This window comes from Lissotriton helveticus, chromosome 6 (assembly GCF_964261635.1).
Source record: "Lissotriton helveticus chromosome 6, aLisHel1.1, whole genome shotgun sequence".
Taxonomy (NCBI): domain Eukaryota; kingdom Metazoa; phylum Chordata; class Amphibia; order Caudata; family Salamandridae; genus Lissotriton; species Lissotriton helveticus.
This window is the reverse complement of record NC_136067.1, coordinates 503,711,226-503,735,395: the sequence shown is the minus strand read 5'-3', so window position 1 is coordinate 503,735,395 and position 24,170 is coordinate 503,711,226. Positions and strand designations below refer to the sequence as shown.

Here is a 24,170-nt window from a genome sequence, read left to right as displayed (position 1 = left end):
AAGCAGCGTTTGACAGCATAGAGCGAGGTCTGCTGTGGTGTAAATTAAAGAAGATGGGTCTCCCAGAAGTAATATTGTGTGCCATAACTCAATTGTATATGGGAACTTATATACAAATAAAAATCACAGATGGCACAAGAATTTCAAGGGCAATCCACACAGCAATAAGGATAAAGCATGGTTGCATATTAGCCTCTCATTTATTTATGGCGGACCTATCAATATGACTAAATGAGACAAGTTCTTATCCACCACATCTGGGCCCATTACCGATAACCCATCTTGCTTACGCCGTTGATATAGTCTTTCACACCCTTACACGAGTTGGCTTACAAAGATTATTAGACGAGCTAGCAATATTTGAAAATGACAACGCTTTGGGAATCAACATAAAAAAAACAAAATTGATGACTACTGCAAAGCGGCCATGACACAAATTCCGGCTGGGAGAAATAACGTTAGGGGTAATTAATAACTACAAATATCCAGGGCTGTACATTGATGATTGTTTAACAATAAATAAATCAGAGGGTCTAGAAGAAAAACTGAAGTGTACGCACAATGTAACCTAACATGGAAACCTAGATGTCCTAAACATGTGTGTATCTATCTAGGGTCATCACTGTAGTGGTCAGATAAGGATGCCCATCAGTCACTACACGGAACCGCCCTTCATCATTTGGGATTCCATCAAGACCACCACCAGGAGTGCCACTTAACTTTCACAGTGGAGGGTCCAGATGTTTGAAAAGGAACCCTCCACCGGTCAGATAGGTCTTACTGTGGTCTTGCTACTCAATTTAGAGGATCTTATTACACTTGACAAATGAGGGACTGATGTTGCAGTGCACAAAAAGTGTAAAAATAATAAGAAAAAGAAGTGTTCATAAAATTGGATGGGGGGTACTAACAATTTTATTTGGATGCTACCCACTCTTCCAATATTAAAAGGTAGTTAGTGACAGTCACTAAAGTATGGACTGCCAAGGTGTTTTACAGGGTCGACATGTTTCAGCAATTGGTGACACAATTGTCATTGCTTTCTTCAGGACCGTATCTACTGATAGCTACTGCAATAATAGTGAAAATGAAAACAAGACTGTGCTCAAACTCAAAAAAACAGATACAGAGATCACCTGAGATCACTAGGTGTTCGCATCGTTTCTTTCACTCTTCTAAGTTGTATGAATATACTAGAAAGAGGAATGAAAACATGAAGGTGAAAGATAGGTACCCTTTAGGAAAACACTGCGTACAAGATTCAGTTCATGATTTTAAACATAGAAGTATATATTCTTTCTAGTGTTAGGTAACCATATTATGGTCATGAACTGAATCTTGTACGCTGTGTTTTCCTAAAGGGTACCTATCTATGTCCTGTTTGTATTTAGAAAGTCAGCAACACTGTATATTTTTTTCATGAAATCTTCTTTTAATAACTTTCTTAAGAAATCTTGTTCTAACATTTTTTAAGATATAGAGGGTATAACTATTTTCAATATTGTATGGTTTTTATTAACTAAAACAATAAAGACTTTTAAACGTTCCCTTTCATTAAAGATAGCACTGACTACTCACCTGAGGCTCACAACGCAATCCCCAAAGGTGAAGCTGGTGAAGCTGCCCTACAGCAAACATTTTCCCTATAAGCTCCAACCCCAATTTGCCAATTGGCACACTGATTGATGGTTTGAGATATAATTGTAGCCATAGACCCTTGATGCATACATTTAAAACGTATGAATAGGTCAGGAATTCCACTTTCACACCCCTCATATTTACAATTCAGAAAGTGTTACAAATACCCTTTTACGAGTCAGAAAAAAATTCTCACTCGTAAAAGAGTTTTTGTACATTGTTGAAAGCACATGGTAAGAAGGTGACAAGCCCTATGATTTGTGAATTGCGCAGTTTAGGACCACAAAAGACCTATGTATATCTGGCACAAGTTTCTTCTGTTTGACCATAAAGTGTGATCCTTCAGAAAACATGACTGATATTCATGGAGCAAATGCATAGATGTATACACTAATGAACGTCGACCTTAACACAGCTGTTATTGTTGTATTTAGTTCAGTTTGCAAAATAAACGGAATGGTTTACAACCAGCTTCCAATGAACTGAACAGTATTTTGCTATCTATGGATATAAATGAGCAGGCTACTGATGATGATCTCTCTATTGAAGGCATAGCGCCTGGATTCAGTTGGCAAGAGTCGACTGTGAAATACAGTATTTCTGAGCAAAAGCATAATTGTTTCAAGTAATATAATTTGCTGTATTCTTGTATGTGTAAATACATCCTTTGAGCAACCAATAAAGTGAGGAACCCTTTCCTAGTAAACACTTCTGCCTCATTTCAGCAGCATCAAAGGTATTAAAACATTAAGAAACCCGATCAACAGAAATAGAGTCGTGTTCTCCATCTACAGTGCACATAGCCTAGGAGAATCAATTGAACTTTTTGTTGTTTCCATGCTATGTCAGTAACAGTTCTTATTACAGTTCACATTTTAGTGTGTCAACTATTTCTATTAAATGTACATACCTTGATCTTATATTAATTCAACCTGAGACAAACTCAACATGCCATCTGCAAAAAGTACTGATTTACGCGTGTTGCTATCGGCCCTATGAACCTCAGAGAATAAATGCACCGACCTTCCCAGAATGCTGCAACATATGCTGCATTGCAAAGTATTGACAACAATGCTATAAATTGAAATGCCGGAATGGATGTTTATAAATATCTAACTTTCTGAATACTCACCCGGTAAACCCATGGGTGTTGTAAAGTCAGTGCTGAATGGCAAAGGTGTGCTCTGAGTTTGAAGCTCCGATGGTTTCTCGCCCTGGCAGGCGGCCCAGAAATCAGGACAGCAGTCAACATGTCCGATGGGTTCTTTGTCACAGAATAAATCACAGTAGCATGTGGCATTTTTCTCAAAGTATGGAAGCTTGCAACTGTCATCTCGTTGCGGGCAGCAGCCTCGATTCCTGCAATAGTGCCCTTCGGAAAGAGCTCGCTTGCTTCTGCTTGTCATTTGCAGGCTTCCATCAGAATAGAAGTTCACTGTCAAATTTCTGCCAGAAATAACTGTCTCAACTGAGGGAAGGTGCAGTGCAAAATAGCACAGTATGAGAATTTGACATTTAATCCCTATCATTTTAGCAAGTCTGGTGGTTACTGGTCCGTGATATCCGTGAGTAGCGCGGACAGGCAGGGAGCTGCCGTTCTAATAGTATAGGTTAAAATGGCTGGCAGGCCCGGCGTGCAGGGATCAATCAAACTCTGACTTGGACTGTTGAACTCTTTGACGTTAACAATTAACCAAGAAAGGAAGTATCTGTAGTGGAGGAACCAGAAAAAATAAAGTAACTTAACTAATGGAAAACTGCACAATTAAAATATTTCTTAGCATATAGGACAATCGTATAAAAGGAGACAAAGGAGAACACAGATTAGGACCGACAAATTACCTCACCAGTCGAAAATTAGGGGATTTAAAGAATGGTATTTACAAAGGATGACGCTACCATTGTTAATAAATAGATTCCATTATCACATAGATTATTTTCTTACTCGGGGCTGGGACGAGATTGGCATTGAATGAATCTGCGCCGTCCGCTTAATAAAAGTAGGTTTCCTCGAAGGACAGTGGAGACAAAATGTCACTAACCGTGCGAAGTATCCCCGGAGCCTCTCTGCTGATAGAATCTGCATTTAATTTGTTCATTTTCAAAAGCAATGATCTGCAGAAGATAATGGAAATGGTCTTGAGCATGTTTTGTACCAGGCAGTCGTTTTTGACTATTAAAACTGTGCAGTTCTAAGAAAATACCATGAGATGTGCTAAAGAATTCCAAATGATTAATTAAACTGTATTGCACATTGTGAAGTGACGTGTTCAAGCAATTTCTTTATTATATATGCCTCAATCATAAAATACCCTCGAATTATACTTACTATTTTCTTGCCAGGATTTGCCAATGTCCGGGGTCCGGGAAACGGAACAGTTGGGGAATTATTTTGGGAATTCAAAAATGTGTGGAATGAAATGCAGGTACTTGTTTTTCCAAGCCAATTCCCACGGTAATCCCCTGCTTCTCACACCAGATTTCTGCTGAAATCGTCAGCCGACATCTGAAAAACAACAATTGCAATTTTCATGGGCAGGGATGGGCCCCGTTACTGTAATCAAGCGCTGTATGTATGTATGCAAATTATTTTCGAGGTCTGGGAGTCAGTGGGATAAGAAGCCAAAAACAGAGTAACTCGAACTCCCACATAACCTATTTTTCATTATATGGGCTCTCTGGAGCTCCATGGTGCTGCCCATTCTTCAAGTTGAACATATCATTGTATTTTTTAAATTATTCATATTTTTTCTTTTTTAATTTTTCTGAGTGTACAAAAAGATTAAAAAAACATGATTTAAATCTACATCAGTGCTAATATAATATATTTCCACTTAATAATACATATAGAAATTATTATGGTATATTATTACACTTTATAAATGATACATGTATAATAACATTTGATGTGTCCCCCAAATCTACCGCACAAATATTCTGACTCTATCATCATATGCATACACCACCAATGGGCAGCCCTACAGAGCTCTAGTGAGCCCATAGAAAGAAATATAGGTCCTGTGGGAGTTCGAGTTACTGTTTTTTCCTTTTGAAATCAAGACCATAGTGTGCATGCAACTGTCTGTTTGTGGCTGAAGGACATAGCGAACCTGAGAAGTATAACTTTAAGTTGATTAAGTGTGATCAAATAGAAACGTTCATTTTGAATGTATCCAAACTCTTAAATTATTCATCGTTTGTAGCTGCTATTAATTATTAAGTAAAAAGCCTCAGAAGTGTGGCCACATTTGATAGGTATCCTGAATGTGGATCAGTCTGTATAATGAAGCTTCCCATTTTTTAATGCCCCCAAGGCTGCCTGTAGCAGGCATGCGTAGCACACACCACGAACAAAAACACTTACGGAAAGGCACACCTTTACACACCATCACTGTTGGGATATTGCAGTACATATATATATATATATATATTCACTAAATAAACATAGGTTTCACTATCGTTATAGTTAGAATTAGCATTTAAAAAACCTTTGAAATTCACTGAAAAAACCATAGGTTTCACACCAGTTATAGTTAGCTAAACATTTTACTCATACAAAACCATTGAAATTCCCACGTTATAGTTAGTTGGACTCACTATAACTCGCGCGCTCGCAATCCACTGCTGATGATGTCACATATTACATCATTCATGACATGGTCAGTGACATCACTGATGACATCACTGATGACATCACTGATGACATCATCCAGTGTCTGTGTGTTTCTGTAAAGTTTAAATATGTTTTACATATTGAAGAATGAGTGGATGTATAAGTGTCTGGATTAAGGATTTAGTTGGTGCGTAACTGACTGACTGTATGAGTGAGTGATTAAATGTGTCTTACTGAATGTATGGGTTATTGACTAAACTGTGTGAATGTGTACATCAGAATGTCTGTTGTTGTATAAGCTGCTGCATCTGTTGATCAATAGCTATATGAGTGGCTATATGGGTTATTGATTGGTTTCCAAAGTATTTGTATGTGAGTCTGAGTGTGTGTGTAGATGGCTGGGAGGTGTGTGTCTCTCTGCATAGATGTGTGAGTAGTTGATTCACCAGGTGTATGGGTTCAAGAGTGCATGTGGAAACAGCTGTATGGGCAGTTGACTGTGTGCATGGCTGTATTGGTGAGTGAATGGATATCTCAGTGCTACATGCCCAAGTAAGTACATATGTAAAACACAGTGCATGTGAAAGGTGGCATATATAAATTACTATACATGAGAGCCACTGATTGTGTGAGTGGCTGTATGGATCAATGTGTACTTATATCAGTGGTTGTATAAGAAAGTAAGTATGTGTTAGTATATGTTTGTATAATTGAGGTGTTGTCTATATAACTGTATAGATGAGGAAATGGGAGTGTGATTGATTCTTTGAATGACTGACTAGGTGTGTGAGTAAGTCTATGGATGAGTGGCAGTGTGTGAGTGTCTGTATAGGTGTATGAGTGCATATGATAGTGTTGTAGTGATGAGTTTCTGTATATATGAGTTATTGTATGGGTGAATGAGTGGATGTGTGTGTAGACCTAGGAATCAGTGAGTGCGTATGTAGTTACGCGTATTGGTGTGTCAATAATTTCAGAAATGGTAGTTTGTATTTAACACTGGGTGTATCAAAGGTTAGATTAGAGTGTGAGGAGGTGCATCGTATTATCACATGGATGATGTCATCAGTGATGTCATTTGAGATGTCATCAGTGATGTCATCAGTGATGTCAATGACCATGTCATGAATGATGTATTATGTGACATCATCAGCAGTGGATTGCGAGCTCGCAAGTTATAGTGAGTTCAACTAACTATAACGTGGGAATTTCAATGGTTTTGTATGAGTAAAATGTTTAGCTAACTATAACTGGTGTGAAACCTATGGTTGTTTCAGTGAATTTCAAAGGTTTTTTAAATGCTAATTCCTAACTATAATGATTGCGAAAACTGTGTTTTTTTTAGTGATTTTCAAAGGTTTTTTAAATGCTAATTCCTAACTATAATGATTGTGAAACCTATGGTTTTTTTAGTGAATTTCAAAAGCTTTTTAAATGCTAATTCCTAACTATAACGATTGTGAAACCTATGGTTTTTTCAGTGAATTTCAACGGTTTTTCAAAAACGTATTCCTTTATATATCGAGTTTGTAACCTACGATTTTTAAACTGTTTTTTTATTAGCTGTTTTTTATAACTATTAATTATTACTATATATATTTTTTAAATAATTTTTTCAATGTATTTTTCATGTTTTTTTTAAAATCATTTTGTCCTGGGGCGCTCAGGGTGCGCGCACCGGTAAGCTTACCCGTAGCATTTTGACTTGGAGCACTTAGGGTGCGCGCACCGGTAAGCTCTCCCGAGAGTGCAGCGAGAGCGCTATTTCTGCGTTCGTAAAAAAAATGTATGAAAACTAAATAATAATGCAAGACTAAAGTACCATACTTATAGAAGTAGTATTTTAGATTTTCCGAATGAAAATGATTTTGCATTTCCGTAAAGCTACCAAAACGTCATTCAGGCGCGCCGCGTAAGCGCCTCCGGAAGCGCCTACGTTCGCGCCGCGTAAGCGCCCCCGGAAGCGCTCCAGTGAGTGCAGCGTAAGCGCGTCAAGTCATGTGACCTTAAAATAACTCTTTTCATTGGTTGTTAACAGTTTTTTTTACAACTAATGAAAACTCCACCCTTTTCCGTCACTTCTTCTTTCACTTTGGAGACAGCAAGACCTGTTTTTTTCTGTCCTACCATTTGGTGTAAAGAATGGCTGCCAGAGCACCCAGCAGCAGTGAGGAGTCAGATGGTTTCATTGATAAAGACCCTCCTCAGCCCAAGGTCAAGGAACATTTTATTTGGAAGTTTTTTCAATACCTGAAGGATTAAAAAAGGTGAATGCTCCCAAAGTTGAATGCAAAATCTGCAAAACTGTGCTTTCCCGAGGAGACCCCAGAAGGAAGTACAGTTTTGGAAATTCAACAATGATTCGCCACGTTCAACGCAGGCATCCTCAGAGCTATGCCAGGGAGAGTGTCCGAGACCTGGCACGTAATCCCCCAAGGGATGGTGCCTCTACATCTACAGGAGGAGCTACAACATCAGGGAGAGGACGTGCAGCGGAATTAGAGATGATTCCGAACATTCAACCTGTTTTTAGTGATATTACTATAAAATGCAAGCAATGCGATGAAATGCTTTGCTATGGTGAGCAGAGCACCAAGCTCATTGCACGCAGGAGACAAGAACACCGCTGCCCTCCCCAACCCTAATTGTTCCCCTTTTTTTGCTCCTGTTGAGCAGTTTTGCATTCCCTGTTTTTGATTTTGTTGAGAAAAAAACGTAAAAAAGAAGAAAAAAACAGTTCTTTTTAGAACTACCTCCAATTCTCAAAAAAGAGTTTTATTTTTAACAAATTCAAAAGGAGTAACTGAAGTGGAGTGCAGTGAGAGAGGAAAGGAAAATGAGTGAGAAAGCAAAGAAAGGGACGAGAGGGGAAGGGAAGTGAAGTAGGGGACTGAAAGAAGGTGAGTGTGGGAGGTGAGTGAGGACAAGGGGAGTGAACAAGGGGAATGAGGATAAGTGAAGAAAATGTAGTAAAGGAACGGGGGTGGAAGGGTAAGAAAAGAGCAGTGATGTTGATAAAAGATGGAGATACGGACTGGATAAAGGCAAGTGAGTGTGAGACATGGGGGGTAAGGGAGTGAAGAGACAGAGAAAGTGAAAGAAAAAGTGAGAGTAGAGGACTGAGTGAGGGAGGAAAGAAACATAAGTGAGGGAGTGTGGCTGAGTTATAGGGAGTGAACGTGATAGAAGAGGAGTGACAGACTAAGGGGTCGGAGAGAATGAGGCTAACAGAGAGAATGAGGGAAGGGGAGTGTAGAACAAAGAGGACAGAGGAAGAAAGAGAAGGAGTTAGTGAAGTGGAGTAAGGAGAGTAAGGGAAGAGAAAAGAGTGAAGGAGCAAAAGAAGAAAAGAGACAGGAAGGAAAGTAAAGCTTAAGGTCTGAAAGAAGGTGAATGTGGGAGTATGGCTGAGTTATAGGGAGTGAGTGTAACAGAAGAGACGTGAGAGACTAAGGGGACAAAGAGAATGAGGCTAACAGAGAGAGAATGAGGGAAGGGGAATGTAGAAGTAAGAGGACAGAGGGAGTAAGAGAAGGAGTTAATCAAGTAGAGTAAGAAGAGTAAGGGAAGGGAAAAGAGTGAAGGAGCAAAATAAGGGAAGAGAGAAAAGGAAGTAAAGGAGAAAGTTTGAAAGAAGGTGAGTGTGGGAGTATAGCTGAGTTATAGGGAGTGAGCGTGACAGAAGAGGTGTGAGAGACTAAGGGGACGGAGAGAATGAGGCTAACAGAGAGAGAATGAGGGAAGGGGAGTGTAGAAGTAAGAGGAGAGAGGGAAGGAGTTAGTGAAGTGGAGTAAGGAGAGTAAGTGAAGGGAAAAGAGTAAAGGAATGAAGTAAGTGAAGAGAGAGGAAGGAAACTAAAGGAGAAAGTCTGAAAGAAGGTGAGTGTGGGAGTGTGGCTGAGTTGTAGGGAGTGAGCATCACAGAAGAGGAGTGACAGACTAAGGAGACGGAGACAATAAGGTTAACAGAGAGAGAATGAGGGAAGGAGAGTGTAGAACTAAGAGGACAGACGGAGTAAGAGAAGGAGTTAGTGAAGTGGAGTAAGCAGAGGAGGGGAAGAGAAAAGAGTTAAGGAGTGAAAGAAGGGAAGAGAGTAGTAGAAAAGTAAAGGAGAAGGTTTGAAAGAAGGTGAGTGTGGGAGTATGGCTGAGTTATAAGGAGTGAGCGTGATAGAAGAGGAGTGAGAGACTAAGGGAATGGAGAGAATGAGGCTAACAGAGAGAGAATGAGGGAAGAGGAGTGTAGAAGTAAGAGGACAGAGGTAGTTAAAGAAGGAGTTAGTGAAGTGGACTAAGGAGAGTAGGGTAAATGAAAAGAGTAAAGGAATGAAGTAAGGGAAGAGAGAGGAAGGAAAGTAAAGGAGAAGGTTAGAAAAAAGGTGAGTGTGGGAGTATGGCTGAGTTAAACGGAGTGAGCGTGATAGAAGAGGAGTGAGAAATTAAGGGGATGGAGAGAATGAGGCTAACAGAGAGAGAATGAGGGAAGGGGAGTGTAGAAGTAAGAGGACAGAGGGAGTAAGAGAAGGAGTTAATGAAGTGGAGTAAGCAGAGTAAGGGAAGGGAAAAGAATGAAGGAGCAAAAGAAGGGAAGAGACAGGAAGGAAAATAAAGGAGAAGGTTTGAAAGAAGATGAGTGTGGGAGTATGGCTGTGTTATAGGGAGTGAGCGTGATAGAAGAGGAGTGAGAGACGGAGAGAATGAGGCTAACAGAGAGAGAATGATGGAAGGAAAGTGTAGAACTAACAGGACAGAGGGAGTAAGAGAAGGAGTTAGTGAAGTGGATTAAAGAGAGTAAGGGAAGGGAAAAGTGTGAAGGAGCGAAAGAAGGGAAGAGACAGGAAGGAAAGTAAAGGAGAAGGTTTGAAAGAAGGTGAGTGTTGGATTGTACCTGAGTTATAGGGAGTGAGTGTGACAGAAGAGGTGTGAGGGACTAAGGGAATGGAGAGAATGAGGCAAGCAGAGAGAGAATGAGGGAAGAGGAGTGTAGAACTAAGAGGACAGAGGGAGTAAGAGAAGGAGTTAGTAAAGTGGAGTAAGGAGAGTAAGGAAAGGGAAAAGAGTTAAAGAGCGAAACAAGGGAAGAGAGAGGAAGGAAAGTAAAGGAGAAGGTCTGTAAGACGGTGAATGTGGGAGTGTAGCTGAGTTATAGGGAGTGAGCGTGACAGAAGAGGTGTGAGAGACTAAGGGGACGGAGAGAATGAGGCTAACAGAGAGAGAATGAGGGAAGGGGAGTGTAGAAGTAAGAGGAGAGAGGGAAGGAGTTAGTGAAGTGGAGTAAGGAGAGTAAGTGAAGGGAAAAAAGTAAAGGAATGAAGTAAGTGAAGAGAGAGGAAGGAAACTAAAGGAGAAAGTCTGAAAGAAGGTGAGTGTGAGAGTGTGGCCGAGTTGTAGGGAATGAGCGTGACAGAAGAGGTGTGAGAGACTAAGGGGATGGAGACAATACAGTTAACAGAGAGAGAATGAGGGAACGAGAGTGTAGAACTAAGAGGACAGATGGAGTAAGAGAAGGAGTTAGTGAAGTGGAGTAAGCAGAGTAAGGGAAGGGAAAGGCGTGAAGGAGCAAAAGAAGGGAAGAGAGAGGAAGGAAAGTAAAGGAGAAAGTCTGAAAGAAGGTGAGTGTGGGAGTATGACTGAGTTATACGGAGTGAGCGTGACAGAAGAGGAGTGAGAGACTAAAGGGATGGAGAAAATTAGGGTAACAGAGAGAGAATGAGGGAAGGAAAGTGTAGAACTAACAGGACAGAGGGAGTAAGAGAAGGACGTAATGAAGTGGAGTAAGGAGAGTAAGGGAAGGGAAAAGTGTGAAGGAGCGAAAGAAGGTAAGAGACAGGAAGGAAAGTAAAGGAGAAGGTCTGAAAGAAGGTAAGTGTAGAAGTATGGCTGAGTTATAGGCAGTGAACGTGACAGAAGAGAAGTGAGAGACTAAGGGGATGGAGGGAATGAGGCTAACAGAGAGAGATTGAGGGAAGGGGACTGTAGAACAAAGAGGACAGAGGAAGAAACAGAAGGAGTTAATGAAGTGGAATAAGAAGTGTAAGGGAAGGGAAAAGAGTGAAGGAGCGAAAGAAGGGAAGAGAGAGGAAAGAAAGTAAAGGAGAAGGTCGGAAAGAAGGTGAGTGTGAGAGAGGAGTGAGGAAAAGGGGAGTAAACGTGGGGATTCAGAATAAGTGAGGCAAGCGCAATAAGGGAACAGAGGTGTGGGAGCATGAGAGAAGAGTAGTGAGGTAAAGGAAAAGAGTGTTGAGAAAGTAAATTTTGTACATCAAACTTACCTTATAAGTAGTGTAAACTTAATTATAAATTTTCAGTACATTTAATATCTGTGAAAGAGAAAAAAAAGTAAGTTATAATATTTATAATATATATTTCACAATACAAGAGACAAAGTAGGAGATTAAAAGTCATAAAAAGTTAGCAAGAGATGAAGTAGGAGTGAAGGACTCAGAAAGGAAAACAAAGGAATGGTGAAGGTCAGAGAGAGTTAAAAAGAAATAGAGGGAGAGCAATTTACTAAAAGGATAATGACATGAATACATTCAGTGACAGAGAAGAGGAGCAGGAGAGAGAAATTAAGTGAAGGTGAGTAAGATACTAAAGGAATGTGCATTAGGAAAACTAAAGGAAGAAAGGGGAGTAAAGAAAGGGGAGTGAGTGACAGAGAAGCAGGAGTGAATAACGGTGGATTAATGACAATGAGGCATGGAAGGTGAGTGAGGGTGAATGTAGGGTCGTAAGACAGTGAGGAGACAATGGGAGTGAAGGTAACAGAGAGGGAGTGAGGGAAGACAAGTGAGAATATGAGAGACCAGAGGGAGTGAGAGAAAGAGTGAGTAAAGGGCAGTAAGGTGAGTAAGGGAAGGAGAATGACTGAGAGAGCAAAGGAAGGAAAGAAAGGGAAGAGAAGTATAGCAAAGGGACTGGGAAAAGGTGAGTGTGTGAGGAGAGAAAGAAGAAGGGGAGTTAAGGATGATAAATGAGGATAACTGAGGGAACCGGAGTAAGGGAACAAGGGTGAGGGAGGGTGAGTCAAGGGCAGTGAGGTTGAGGAAAAAAGGAAGATAGAGAGAGGATAAAAGTAAGTGAGCTTGAGACAAAGGAAGTGAAGGAGTGAGAACATAGAGGTAGTGTAGGAAAGAGTGGCAGAAAGAAACTGAGTGAGAGAGCAAAGAAAGGTAAGTGAGGGAGTGTGGGTGAGTTAGAGGGAGTAAGCATGACGGAAGAGGAGTGATAGAGTGAGAGGATCGAGAGACTGAAGCTAAGAGATAGGGAGTGAGGGAAAGGGAGTGAGGATGTGAGAGGACAGAGGAAGTGAAAGAAGGAGTGAGTGAAGTGTAATAAGGTGAGTGAGAGAAGGAGAATTATTGAGGGAACAAAGAAAGGAAACAAGGTGAAAGGGAGTGAAGTAGAGTGACTGACAGCTGGAAAGTCGTGGATGGAAGAAAGGGAAAGGGCCGTGAAGGAGTGGTTAATGAGAATAAGTGAGGAAAGTGGAATAAGGGAAGGGAGGTGAGGGAGAGTGAAAAAAGGCCAGTGAGGGTGAGTTAAGAGGAGTGATAGAGGGTGGAAATAGGTAAGTGAGCATAATAGAATGGGAAAATATTATATATTTAATAATACAAAATACAAAATAATTTCAACAACATGTTACATGGTTTATTTTTGCTGTTCTCAGAATATATTGAATTTCACTTAAAACAGTGACTTCAATAGTACTCATCATATAACAGCGGGCAAAAAAAACACAATCAAAATGATTGTGTTTAAAAAAACCATAAAATCTTTTCTTAAATAATGTAAAATTTTGAAAAAACATATCTAAGCTCACTTTTGATCCATCCACTTTTTCACGAGGCCAAATAGTATATGGAAAGTCCATTTCTTTGGAAATTACTCAATAGTATTCTTAATCTCCCATTTACCCGAGTTTCTGAAAGAATAGCTCCAACATCTTTTACAATATGAAACAAGAGTTTTATTTCCACCTCTAGCTTACTTTTTATAAATATTTTGTATAATACTCACAGCACACACTATATGATATACATATACTATCTCTATGAGAACTACATGTTTTTTATTATCTTCATCACTCTCATTCAGAAACTAATTTTGAACAGCAAACTAAGTTATATTAACTGCTGCAATCTTCATAGGCCAATTACCTTCCCTAAAATTTTGGTTGTAAGAACACTAGGTAAGAATTAGTAAGTCAGAAGGCAAACATTGTTTGAAAGTCAATTGAGTATCATTACAGTGTTTCCAACCTTTTTGACATTTTAAATAAGCTGTGTAATGTCCCGATGTTGTTGAAGGACCATCATGGTAAATAATTGCTGCAGTTGTAAAGGTTCTTCCTGAAATTGATAATTGAGAAGCCACAACATTTTTAATTAATGGTGTCAATTTAGTTCCATCAGGTCTACATCGTTGGAACATTAAAATAACATACTGTCCATATCTTTGTAAAAATAAAGTTGATAGCATTGCTGATTTACATTGACTGCAGACCATGCTTTGATTTGCTTTTCTAACTAGATTATTAAATGACACTGATTTGCAGTCTGGTAAAGTCAAATATATAAATCTTTCAGTGTCTATTGTAGTACTACTTGAAAAGGAGCAATTGTCGCAGTCATGCTGCCATTTATAAGAAAGGCCAAAAAGATTTTCTACATCTACAACTTCATCTTGCAAAACAACAAGCATATACATTAGAAATTCCTGACAATCTTGCTGAATATTCTGTGAAAATTGATTTAGACCAGAACATATGTCTAAAACATTTCGAATTTCGGAAACACTTTCTATTTTTCTTCTATCACTGCTACATTTCTCTAACACAGAATTTAATAAACAACAAAATGTTTGATCACAATTTTCAGCAATCTGTTCTTGTACAGTTTGGAGAAAAAAAATAACATTAACCACTACATTATTATTATTATTATTATTACATTTATTAAGCGCACAGCTACCCGGAGGTTTCCCGGCGCTAAGGCAAATAAACCAGTATACAGGGTGGAGGGAGTGTCAGGACAGCAGTTTACATATTGAAGAGCCAGGCCTTATTTCCTTTACGGAAAGTCAAGAAGCACATTTCAGATCGCAAGGGGAGGGGTAGAGAGTTCCAAAGAGAAGGTGCTAGCAGGGAGAATGAGCGACCTCCCATTTTAGCTCTCTTGGCACGCGGTATCCTGAACTTATTTTGGGTAGATGACCTAAGTGTGCGAGGTGGAAGATATTGGTGCACTAGAGCAGATAGGTAGTGTGGAGCTTTTCCAGACATGATCTTATGCATAAGACAAAGTGCCTTGAATTTGACTCTGCTCTCAATTCTCAGCCAATGTAGTTTACGCATGTGAGAGGTGGTAGAGGTTCTAGCGGGAAGGTTACAGATAAGGCGAACAGCCATGTTTTGTACCACCTGGTACTTCTTAGTTACCTCCTTGCAGGCACCCAGGAGTAAGATGTTTCCATAGTCCAGGCGTGAGGTGACAAGAGCCTGGACTACAGTTCTCAGGGTGTCAGCAGGCAGCATCCACGTGATTTTCCTCAACCACCTGATGATGGTGGTACAGGTGGCGGAGACTTTCACGACGTGTTGCCTGAAGGATAGTTGATTGTCCAGGAGGACCCCCAGATTACGAGCACTAGTAGTTGGGGTGGGAAGAGGGCCCATCTCCGGTGGCCAATGTTGTGGGCCCCAGAGCGGGGTGTCAGAGCCAAACAGGAGTAGTTCTGTTTTCTCCCCGTTCAATTTTAATTTGTGCTCAAACATCCAGGCCGATATCCGTTTCAGTCCAGCTTGAAGAGAGGAGGAGGGAAGATGTTTGTTGGTGGAAAGTGAATAGATGACTTGCGTGTCATCGGCGTAGGAATAAATAGTGAGACCTGCTTGTTCCGCCAGAAAAGCAAGAGGTCTAACATATAAATTGAAGAAAAGAGGGCTGAGGATAGACCCTTGTGGGACACCGTGATTGGAAGGGAAAGTTGATGAGATAGATGTAGAAGAAAAAACTTGAAACGTGCGATCAGAAAGAAAATTAGCAATCCAGGCCAGGGCGGAACCACCGACACCCGCCGATTTCAAGGTGGACAACAAGATGGAGTGGGAGACGGTGTCGAATGCGGCACTCAAATCAAGCAATATGAGTGCCACTGTCTCCCCATTGTCCACCTTTTGTCTGATGGATTCTGACACACCAAGGAGAGTGGTTTCAGTTGAGAAACCCGCCCTGAACCCGGATTGAGAGCCATGAAGAAAATTGGAAGTTTCCACGTGAGAGTTGAGCAAAGAGTTCACATGTTGCTCTAGAATTTTAGAGAAACATGAAAGCAAAGAAATAGGGCGAAAATTAGATGGGTTGTTGGGATCTGCGTTGGCTTTTTTTAATAGTGGGACCACCATAGCGTGCTTCCATTCGTTAGGGACGGTAGCTTCAATAAGTGATGCGTTCAGAATCTTCAGAATAATGAGAAGTAGTGCTGGGTCCAAAGAGCTCAAAACTTGAGGAGGCATAGGGTCAAGGGGGGAACCAGATTTTATATCCTGCAGATACTTTTTTAGAAGCGTAGGGGAGATGGGGTCCCACGCATGAAGTTGGGGAGTAATGAGAGTAGCATAGAAGTTGACACCAGAACTATTTTCAAACTGAATTCCAACAACATCTTTATCTGAATCCATTTCGTTTCTGCTTACAATTACTGGTTCATCTAGCTTTTTTCTTTTTGCTACAACTTCACTACAATTTTTCTCCTTTCTTCTTTTTCGGCCTCCCACACACTTTTCAAATACAGGATATTGAGGTAAATTTGGAGCATACGCTCTTCTTAACCTATTAAATTCTTTTACACAATTTAGATCTGCATTAATCTTTGTCTCATCAAAATCAATCAAGTACAATCCTGATAAAGTTCTCACTCGAGATAAAGCAACATATGCCATACCCTCCTTGAACACAGAATTTCCAATATTCACCAAAGCACGATCAACACTTAAGCCTTGAGATTTATGAATAGTCACTGCATATGCCAAAGAAACAGGAAACTGTTTTCTACAGACATATAAATCTTTCACAAGCAAAAATCGGGCAGAACAACGACTGATTTGTTGTACTTCTTCAATACCATCAAATTTAATTTTCATAAATTCAATTCCATCTCAATTTCGGTAATTCACAAAATCCACAACATGACCCATTGCTCCATTTACTAAACCTCTTTCCACATGTAAATTACGTCGTAAAATTATACGACAATTCAAAGATGCATACAGAGTCTTTTCCATACCAGCAGTTTTAGATATTGTCTCCTCTAAAGAATCCAATTTTGATTTCAACTTTTCTGACAAAATGATAGTTGCTCCTTCATGTTCAATTTTATCAATAGCTTCCAGTTTCACAATCTCTTGATTTTCCAACTTTAACATTTTGTTATTGAAGATTGAACATTCTTGCAGAGTTGGCATCAAGCATATGACAGATTTGTTTTCAGGAATTTTCTTAACAATATTCTCTGGGAGAATATTTTCATTTGGAAACAAATTTGAAATTAATCGTCCATGTAAAGCTTCTTTGCCATGCTCAGTTAGTTTTCCAATTCTTAAATCTTGTTGAATATTTTTATAATCTTCATCCTTTGCCTGTCGCATATTTTGAAGCAGTTCTGCATATTTGAAATTTAACCATATGTTAACATTTCCAATGCTTCCTAAGCACTTCCTGGTATCTTCATGCGTAAGCATTTTAAACACTGGCAGTCCATTCACTGGAGTTAGTTGCAGTAGATCTCCAACAACAATGATGTGTTTGCCTCCAAATAACACATCATAGTCTGTTTTAAGAATTTCTTGCATTCTTAAATGCACAAAAGCAAGCATTGCATTTGATACCATGCTTACTTCATCAATGATAAGAAGTTTCATTTTCTTTAGGACTCTTGAAACTTCACAACAAGCTTCTCCAGATAGCTTGTGGTATTATGTTATGTTATGTTATGTTATGTTATTTTTATTTGTACCGCGCACAGCTGCCCCAGCAAAGTAATTTGTTATCATGCTCCACTGGCAGCATCAATAAGCGATCTAAAGTAATCCCTTTAATGTTATGTGCTGCCAACCCAGTTGGAGCAGTAACAACACAAGAGAGCGATGACTCCGTTGTTATCTGCAAATATGTTGCAATCGCTTTAATCAGGAAACTTTTCCCAGTTCCTGCTTCTCCACTCACATATAGTCGGACAGGTACAAATGATGCACATGAGCACTCTTTTTTCTCATGAGATAAACCATGCTCAATGTGTTCTGTGACTTCATCATATATTTGTCTCTGCTCAACGTTTAGTCTTTTTCCAAATCTTCTAAGTCAACTCCATCCTCCTGAGCTTGTTCCATGGCTCTTTCAACTTCATCCATGGCAGTAGCAGCTTCATTTTGTATAATTGGTCCTCCTAGTGGATCCTGACTCAGAACTCTGACTATCTTTAGAACTGTCTCTAGCAATCTCTGCTGCAATTGTAGCTTCTTGCTGTATTTCCTCGTTCAACATTTGCAGATAATTTGAAAAAAACAGGACATTCTATCGTATCCTTGGTTGCATTGAACGAATCTTCATAAGTTAGAAAATCTCCAAGTAGTTCCTCTTCTGTACGCCAAGGCTTAAAGAGTTGCAAAAGAGCTAAGTAATAAAATTCCCTTTTGTCTGGAGAATCACAACTCAATTTTAGATGATTAATCAAATGGCCTATTCTTTGTTTCACTAGACAGCCTTCACAACCAATTACAGCATATACACCTTTATTGATATCTTCTGTGACATTCTTTTTAAAAATATAGGTTTGCAGAACTTCATAGAGACAAACATTCTCAAGGTGAGTACTTCTATTTGGATAGTATGTATCCAACATGTTTGTCTTCAAAATATCTGTACTGTCTGGTTCTTTCTCCGCCAAATACTCTATTTCTTGTACAGATTTCAAAACTCGGTTTCGTGTTGCAGCAAGACCTAGACTCACCAAAATGATGGTTCTAGATTTGGCATATAGACTTGCTGATGACAACTGATCAGAACATTCATATGCTCCAATTTCTCGATGCGACAAGATCTTCAGACTGTAACTGTATAATTTCTTGCTTAGACTCTTTTCATGTGAAATTTCCTTCCACATTTCCTTCAGTTCCGTCTTTTCTGATTTAGTGATGTAAGACGTCACATATTGAGCCACAGCAATAGAGTTGTCAGCCACATATTGAATATCCATGTTAGCATTCCACATGGACAAAATGACTGGGTTGTAGTCATTTATGAATTTGGATTCCTCATTTCTTCTTAGGTTGTATGTATTTTTGGGTGATTTTCTTGTCACAGTATGTCGCAGAGAAGACATAAAATTATTCACTCTTCCTTTCGATGTTACTGGACGTGGAAATGCAAAACGACATTTCGTGTAGAACTTGTCCTTGGATTTGTATTATCGACGACAGTATTTCCCACAACGATGGGTTTGAAAGAGTAAAACTTGATGTCTTAAATTGTTTTCTTCTGTACTTTTCGGAACAGCACATGTAGAATACTGCTCAATGAAACTCATCACTTTCTCATCTGAATCTGTTCCAAATTTTGGTGCATCTTTAACCCATAGCAGCATATGTATATGAGTAGCACCTCTTGCTTAATACTCCTTTCTCCAAAAGAAATCCAACATCTCTCCAAGCGGAGGATTTTTTTAGTTTGTAATGAAAGACATCATAGCTTCAAACCTATGATTGAAATACCTGCATACATTAACTGGATCCAAAGAGCACAGTTCTCCAGGTGTCATGTATTCAATATTTTCAATGTTTTTATTTCTCGTAGAAATTCAAGTAAGTCTTCCCAAGCATACTCAGCACAGCTAAGAGTGAGGAACCATGTAGGAGTTCCTAAGTTTCTTAGCATACATTTCAATTCCCCATGACGACGGTACCAATACTCGTTAGTACCACGCTGACATGCCATGAGATTAATTAGCTGAGATTCCAAAACACTGTCTTGCAGTTTCACTTTATCTATAAAATCCCTTGCCGAAACATTTTGTAGATGTGTTCCGCTTTTCAGTATATGGTTTACTGCATAGGAAAGTCCAGACAAGTCACTCTCAAACAGTAGTTGGAACAAATATGGAATGAATTGACGAAACCTTGGATCTTCTGCATATAATCTTGAAGTCCGGTATTCAGATGCAGGAATTTGAACAGGTCGGTCGTCATAACGTCCACCTTCTCCTGTTGGAAATAACTGTGGAAAACAACAAGCTTCCAAACTTTCTTCCCATACACTAATGGGACTTCCTTTGGCTTTTTTCATCTGAAACAAGTCAATAGCATTCCCCATTACTTCTTTGGAATGCAATGGATGAACACTATAATGTTCATAAATTTCTTCACTTCTAGAGACATCAACTTTTTCTATTTGCCCAGCAGAGACATCAGTGTAGTCTTTTATAGTTGTTTCCTCTTCTCCCACATACACATTTTTATAGTACTGATTATTTTTTACAAAATACAACGTTGCCTTTTTGACTTTCCTAACATCCACTAATTCTTGCCAGATTTTCTTACTTTTTGTCGGAACACCATTAACTAGAATAACCAGAGGTTCCTCTTCTACTTTTTTGACACCAATTGTATCAATATTTTTCTTAAAATCTAGAGGCAAATAAACAACTCTTCCCTTTAATCCTCTCTGTAAATCTGAAGGATGCAATTTCCCTGTCTTAGGCTCCATGCGAACAATAGCCTGAAAAGGATGCACACATTGAATCAGAATAGACTCATAGGTATTTAAATCCATCAATTCAGAAGGAATATCTACCAACTCCAGATTATTATGAACAGCTCTAGCAGGCATTCTGTTTTCATTTAATTTATTATAGCAATATTTACAAATACGTTGATCAGAGCCCAAATCAAAACAATTTTCAACCAACAAAAAAGTTGCAAAATCCTTCCACTCATTATTATTTATCTTTTCGCGCTTTACATATAAATCAACTAATCTAGTCTGATGCTTATAATGAGTTCGTCGACAACACACACAAGAACAATTAGGCCTTTCACTTGAATTGACCTTAAACTTTGTCATTTCATTTTCAAATTTTTCTGTACTTAAAATCTCTACATTCTCTTCTACATTACCTTCTAATACTGTATCAATTTCTGCACTGACCTCTTTTTCACCAAAGTAACAAAACTCAATTTCGATTTTGGAAAAAGGGGGTGGTGATGGACAGAGTTTCTGAATGATGCAGAATACTCTTACCAAGTCAAGAGATCATGGTTTTAATCCATCACCTGTTTTTTAGTTCATTGCACCATCCCAGCTCAGAACCTGGCTATATGCAAATTAGTCTGTTCCTGTCCCAGTGCATGATGGGAACAGGGCAAACCAAACTACCAAGCCAATTCTTATACTGGGAAGGAGACAAGCTTCCGGGGACCGGTTTCTGGCATCACAGCCTTCGTCGGCCGTCTTCAGCCCGGCTTGCTCGAATCCAGTGGCAAAGTGACCAAGGGACTCACGTCTGAGTATACCCTGCCACACTTATGGCGGCCAAATGCGGTACAAAAGGGGGTGGTGATGGACGGAGCATCTGAATCAATCAAACACTCACACCCAGTCAAAAGATCTGGGTTTAATCCATCACCGTTCTTTAGCCCACTCTGCCACCCCAGTTCAGACATGGCTATATGCAAATCAGTCTGACCCAGTGCCTCATGGGAACAGTCCAGCCCGAACTGCCAAGCCATGTCTTCCCTGGACCGGAAACAAGCTTCCAAGGACCGGTTTCTGGCATTCCAGCCGTCTTCAGCCCGGCTTGCTCGAAGCCAGTGGCAAAGTGAGCAAGGGACTCACGTCTGAGTATACCCTGCCACACTTATGGCGGCCAAAAGCGGTACAAAAGGGGGTGGTGATGGACGGAGCATCTGAACCAATCAAACACTCACACCCAGTCAAAAGATCTGGGTTTAATCCATCACCGTTCTTTAGCCCACTCTTTTGAACCGCTTTGGCCGCCATAAGTGTGGCAGGGTATGCTCAGACGTGAGTCCCTTGCTCACTTTGCCACTGGATTCAAGCAAGCCGGGCTGAAGACGGCTGGAATGCCAGAAACCGGTCCTCGGAAGCTTGTTTCCGGTCCAGGGAAGGCATGGCTTGGCAGTTCGGGCGGGACTGTTCCCATGAGGCACAGGGTCAGACTGATTTGCATATAGCCATGTCTGAACTGGGGTGGCAGAGTGGGCTAAAGAACGGTGATGGATCAAACCCAGATCTTTTGACTGGGTGTGAGTGTTTGATTGATTCAGATGCTCCGTCCATCACCACCCCCTTTTGTACCGCTTTGGCCGCCATAAGTGTGGCAGGGTATGCTCAGACGTGAGTCCTTTGCTCACTTTGCCACTGGATTCAAGCAAGCCGGGCTGAAGACGGCTGGAATGCCAGAAACCGGTCCTCGGAAGCTTGTTTCCGGTCCAGGGAAGGCATGGCTTGGCAGTTCAGGCTGGACTGTTCCCATGAGGCACAGGGTCAGACTGATTTGCATATAGCCATGTCTGAACTGGGGTGGCAGAGTGGGCTAAAGAACGGTGATGGATCAAACCCAGATCTTTTGACTGGTTGTGAGTGTTTGATTGGTTCAGATGCTCCGTCCATCACCACCCCCTTTTGTACCGCTTTGGCCGCCATAAGTGTGGCAGGGTATGCTCAGACGTGAGTCCCTTGCTAACTTTGCCACTGGATTCAAGCAAGCCGGGCTGAAGACGGCTGGAATGCCAGAAACCGGTCCTCGGAAGCTTGTTTCCGGTCCAGGGAAGGCATGGCTTGGCAGTTCGGGCTGGACTGTTCCCATGAGGCACAGGGTCAGACTGATTTGCATATAACCATGTCTGAACTGGGGTGGCAGAGTGGGCTAAAGAACGGTGATGGATCAAACCCAGATCTTTTGACTGGGTGTGAGTGTTTGATTGGTTCAGATGCTCCGTCCATCACCACCCCTTTTTGTACCGCTTTTGCCGCCATAAGTGTTGCAGGGTATGCTCAGACGTGAGTCCCTTGTTCACTTTGCCACTGGATTCAAGCAAGCCGGGCTGAAGACGGCTGGAATGCCAGAAACCGGTCCTCGGAAGCTTGTTTCCGGTCCAGGGAAGGCATGGCTTGGCAGTTCGGGCTGGACTGTTCCCATGAGGCACAGGGTCAGACTGATTTGCATATAGCCATGTCTGAACTGGGGTGGCAGAGTGGGCTAAAGAACGGTGATGGATCAAACCCAGATCTTTTGACTGGGTGTGAGTGTTTGATTGGTTCAGATGCTCCGTCCATCACCACCCCCTTTTGTACCGCTTAGGTCGGAACCAGAGGCATACATTGCAGCTAGACTTTTATTGGGATTCATGTAGAGGCTTTCCATATTGACAAAGCCTTTTATACATTACCACTGGCAGCCCTGCCAGATGCAACGGGGTGATCACTAGTGGTAATCTTACATAGAGTGGCAAATAATGTATTCTTGTCTGGTGAGGTCACAACATTGATAATATTAGTAGCTCTCATGCGTTTCTTGAAACATAAGAAGCTCTTATTAATATCAAGCATTTTCAATGCAATCGGTCTTGCCTTTGGGACCTTATATGTATTTAGCTATGCAGCGCATTAGCCTGGGTGCTGAAACATCTACTGTTCTTTAACATGGAGGGAAAGTAAGCACACAACTGTTTGACACACCAGGTATGGGAGCACATGGAGAGAAATATTGTTTTCAGCGGGAAATGGTATAGTCCAAAATTCTGGTCTTAAAATAAAATCAGGGCCTATAGTGGTCATAGCATATTATTGTCTACAGGTGCTCGTGGAAGACAATTTCTATGGACTGGAATCTAGAGAACGCTAAAGTGATTCTGGTATATTACTGAACTCTGCTGACCGTTTTCTATCCAGAAAGTTAAATTGAGGCAGTTGCCAGAAAAGTTTAAAAAAGAAAGTCCCTCAGCAGAAAGCAATTCTAGTATTTTACTGACCTATGCTGCTCGTTTTCTATGGCAGTTGAACAGAAAAAAAGCGGAAGCGTACAAGTCCTAGGGCTGATCTCCACAGCCCACAAAGTACATACACATATAAGTATATACTAATTATATACTAAAGTAGATGAAAGACAAGAGGTCTTGAATGCTCGACCTAAAAAGGTAGGAGACCCCTGCTTTCTTGCATCTGTTGGTTGATTGTGGAATTCTGAGCTCTTGCCCTCCACCTCACACATTAACGCTCTAAGAAGTTGTTACTGTATGCCCTCGCCTCCCTGAGGGTTGTAAGGAAGATTGCTCTTATCCTAGTATGTAGAGCTGTAGTAGGGTAGGCACCAGAACACCAACTGCAAATTACCTCAACCACCCACCCACACTTGGGGCCGATAAGCCTCCCCATACCCTGTTGACCCCGAACGGAGTCTGACACTGCCTTGTATTCACATCTGCGTAGAAAAAACTTTTCCTGGTGGATACAGGGCCGGACTGGGAGCCACAACTGGCCCTGGCAAAGTGCTCGGCCGGCCCCGCCCTCCCCACTTGGGGGGGTAGGGTGTTGAAGGTGCCTCCGAGCTCTTTGCTGGGTCCGGTTTTCAGCCGATTTTTGTACAAGGCCGATTTTGCAGCTGTGCTGCAAAAACGGCCCTGTAACAAAAACGGCCCCCAGGGGCCCAAAACCGGCCCCACTCCGTGCGGCGCACCGGGGTATTGCCCGGTGCCCGCTATGGCCAATCCGGCCCTGGGTGGATACCTGCCTTGCCCGAAACCCCTGTGAGTATGGTGAGGTAATGTTCACCCTGTTTGTATTTTACATTTGCCAATGAGGCCTAAAAATGCATGGGTAACGTTTGTGAAAAACCACAAAGT

General features: G+C 40.9%; 1 protein-coding gene across 2 annotated transcripts in view; it reads right to left on the bottom strand.

Annotated features, from left to right (window-relative positions):
* The window catches only part of TINAG (tubulointerstitial nephritis antigen), a 1,388,447-nt gene extending 1,385,164 nt beyond the window's left edge, over positions 1-3,283 (bottom strand). The window contains exon 1 of one of the 2 annotated variants that reach the window (XM_078647965.1): positions 2,771-3,283. In XM_078647965.1, the coding sequence (XP_078504091.1) occupies positions 2,771-3,167 (397 nt within the window). In that variant the 5' untranslated portion in view covers positions 3,168-3,283. The remainder of the gene's footprint in view (positions 1-2,770) is intronic. The other variant, XM_078647966.1, reaches the window with a different exon arrangement.
* Positions 3,284-24,170: the final 20,887 nt, after the last annotated feature.